This window comes from Penaeus monodon, chromosome 29 (genome assembly GCF_015228065.2).
Source record: "Penaeus monodon isolate SGIC_2016 chromosome 29, NSTDA_Pmon_1, whole genome shotgun sequence".
Classification (NCBI taxonomy): domain Eukaryota; kingdom Metazoa; phylum Arthropoda; class Malacostraca; order Decapoda; family Penaeidae; genus Penaeus; species Penaeus monodon.
This window is the reverse complement of record NC_051414.1, coordinates 12,893,383-12,896,284: the sequence shown is the minus strand read 5'-3', so window position 1 is coordinate 12,896,284 and position 2,902 is coordinate 12,893,383. Positions and strand designations below refer to the sequence as shown.

Below are 2,902 nucleotides of genomic sequence, written 5' to 3'. Positions count from 1 at the left end.
TGCTATTAACGAACAGCTGTAAACACATAACCATATTTGGGGCTATTGACAGCAGAATACTGGTGAAGAAGAACGTCGCCTACGACATGCGATGTGTGACTTCCAGATGTTGCTGAAGATCCTGCAGCCTTTGTTATTACTACAGGTCTGGCAGCTTGAACAACTGTAACACCAGTTGGTTTCGAAGGTGACGAATACGCAGGTGAAGCAACTGCTACAGGTGTTGCGTCTCCTGCTGCTGCTTTGGGTTCAAAGACTCCCTTGGGCAAAAATCCAGTTTTTCTTCCTGCTACAAAGCTAACAGTATGTTCTTTTCCATCTTCATCTACATAGGTATAACTTCCGACAATGTTGCCATCAGCATCGGCTTCCTCAGTCCGTGAATAACTATCAGAATCAAAGGAAAATTTGTATGAAGCATCTGCTTCAGTGTCTGCAATATTGCTCCCCTCTCCAGACTTCAGCAGAGGTGAGACTCCTGCTAGAGCATTGGCTTCTTCTTCAGAAAGAACAGGAAGAATACGTCCAGTTGGAATTCCAGACTCTGCACCTGGAACAGATGGTCCTTGAGGAAGGGAGTCTCCTTCAGCAATGTAGCCGGTGTCAGATCCAGCAACGTACTGGATTTCCCTATTTACGTCATCATCAGCAACAAAGGAATACCTTCCCCTGACGTTGTTGAGAGCATCAGCACTTTCATGTCGTGAGCTACTCTGAGTCTCGTAGGAGAAAGAGTAGCTTCCATCGTCAAGAGAGGAGCTTCGTACTTGTGCTTCCTCAACGGGTGCTGCCGGGGCAGCAGGTTGTGAAGGGGCAGCAGATCGTGAAGGAGCAGGAGCACCATAGGTTGTAGCTGCACTCTTGGTTGACACAACACCTGGGCTGGAAGACTGAATTCGAGAGCCAAAATCAGCATCTGGAGCAACAGGTAAGTGTTTGCCTTCAGCAACAAATCCGGTAGCAGATCCAGCAACATAGTTCACAGTCCTTCTAATTCCATCATCAGCATCAAAGCTGAAAGTTCCCTGTACGTTAAGGTTGGGATCAGCACTTTCAGATCGCGAGCTTTGACCAGCATCATAACTGAAAGAGTAAGAGGCGTCCCTTGGAGCGGAGTCACGTGGGGAACTGTAGGTAGCACCAGTCAAAGGGCTACCACTTGTGGAACTGTAAGTGGCACCAGTCAAAGGCCTACCACTTACAGAACCAGAAGTGGCAGCGGCAAGCTTGTTAGCCTCTTCCTCAGACAGAACAGGAAGAATGCGTCCAGTTGGAATACCAGACTCTGCGCCTGGAACAGATGGTCCTTGAGGAAGGGAGTCTCCTTCAGCAATATAACCGGTGTCAGCTCCAGCAACGTACTGGATTTCCCTATTTATATTATCATCAGCAATAAAGGAATACCTTCCCCTGACGTTGTTAAGAGCATCAGCACTTTCATGTCGCGAGCTACTCTGAGTCTCGTAGGAGAAAGAGTAGCTTCCATCGTCAAGAGCAGAGCTTCGTACTTGTGCTTCCTCAACGGGTGCTGCCGGGGCAGCAGGTTGTGAAGGGGCAGCAGATCGTGAAGGAGCAGGAGCACCATAGGTTGTAGCTGCACTCTTGGTTGACACAACACCTGGGCTGGAAGACTGAATTCGAGAGCCAAAATCAGCATCTGGAGCAACAGGTAAGTGTTTGCCTTCAGCAACAAATCCGGTAGCAGATCCAGCAACATAGTTCACAGTCCTTCTAATTCCATCATCAGCATCAAAGCTGAAAGTTCCCTGTACGTTAAGGTTGGGATCAGCACTTTCGGATCGCGAGCTTTGACCAGCATCATAACTGAAAGAGTAAGAGGCGTCCCTTGGAGCGGAGTCACGTGGGGAACTGTAGGTAGCACCAGTCAAAGGGCTACCACTTGTGGAACTGTAGGTGGCACCAGTCAGAAGGCTACCACTTACAGAACCAGAAGTGGCAGCGGCAAGCTTGTTAGCCTCTTCCTCAGACAGAACAGGAAGAATGCGTCCAGTTGGAATACCAGACTCTGCGCCTGGAACAGATGGTCCTTGAGGAAGGGAGTCTCCTTCAGCAATATAACCGGTGTCAGCTCCAGCAACGTACTGGATTTCCCGATTTATATTATCATCAGCAATAAAGGAATACCTTCCCTTGACGTTGTTAAGAGCATCAGCACTTTCATGTCGTGAGCTACTCTGAGTCTCGTAGGAGAAAGAGTAGCTTCCATCGTCAAAAGCAGAGCTTCGTACTTGTGCTTCCTCAACTGGTGTCTGCGGAGCTATAGGTTGTGTAGAGACAATAGGTCGTGAAGGGACAGCAAGTGCATTATAAGTCGTAGATGCACTTTTTGTAGATACGCGCGAGCCAAATTCAGCCACTGGGGCAACTGGCAGATGAGATCCGCTGACAAGGAAGCCTTGGTCATTAGCTGTATAATCCAGCTTTATGTCTGCCCCGGATGCATCCTTGTATCCAAACGAGCCAGATACGTCCCCGGGAGCATTTGCCATTGCAGACTCATAGGCTCCGTCACCAGTGTCGTAGCCATACTTGAAGGTCCCGTCGTCGTGGAGAACATAGTATTGTGCCCTGGCACCGACGCCTACGGTCGGAATCTTGTACTCGGCATCAGGACGTGGAAAACTCAGCGTGCTAACCACCGCCACGGACAACACGGTCTGAAAAGAAAGCGAATCTGTATAGATTTTTGTAGGCGGGAGCATTTGTATCAGAAAGCAATTGGCCTGGAATTGAATAGTTCCTCACGAGTGTACTTTGATAGTAATTCATAGACATTTTCCATTCAATAAGGACGGTAACTAATGATGAAATGGAATCTTACAAATTTCCAAATATTCATGAACTTTTAATTCCCACTGATACACTAAAGATATCATGATAT

At 48.0% G+C, this 2,902-nt stretch overlaps 1 protein-coding gene across 1 annotated transcript in view; it reads right to left on the bottom strand.

Annotated features, from left to right (window-relative positions):
* Positions 1 to 4: 4 nt before the first annotated feature.
* LOC119591739 (mucin-17-like) overlaps positions 5 to 2,902 on the bottom strand; it is a 24,132-nt gene continuing 21,234 nt past the window's right edge. The window contains exon 5 of the mRNA XM_037940489.1: positions 5 to 2,678. Within this exon, the coding sequence (XP_037796417.1) occupies positions 6 to 2,678 (2,673 nt within the window). The 3' untranslated portion in view covers position 5. The remainder of the gene's footprint in view (positions 2,679 to 2,902) is intronic.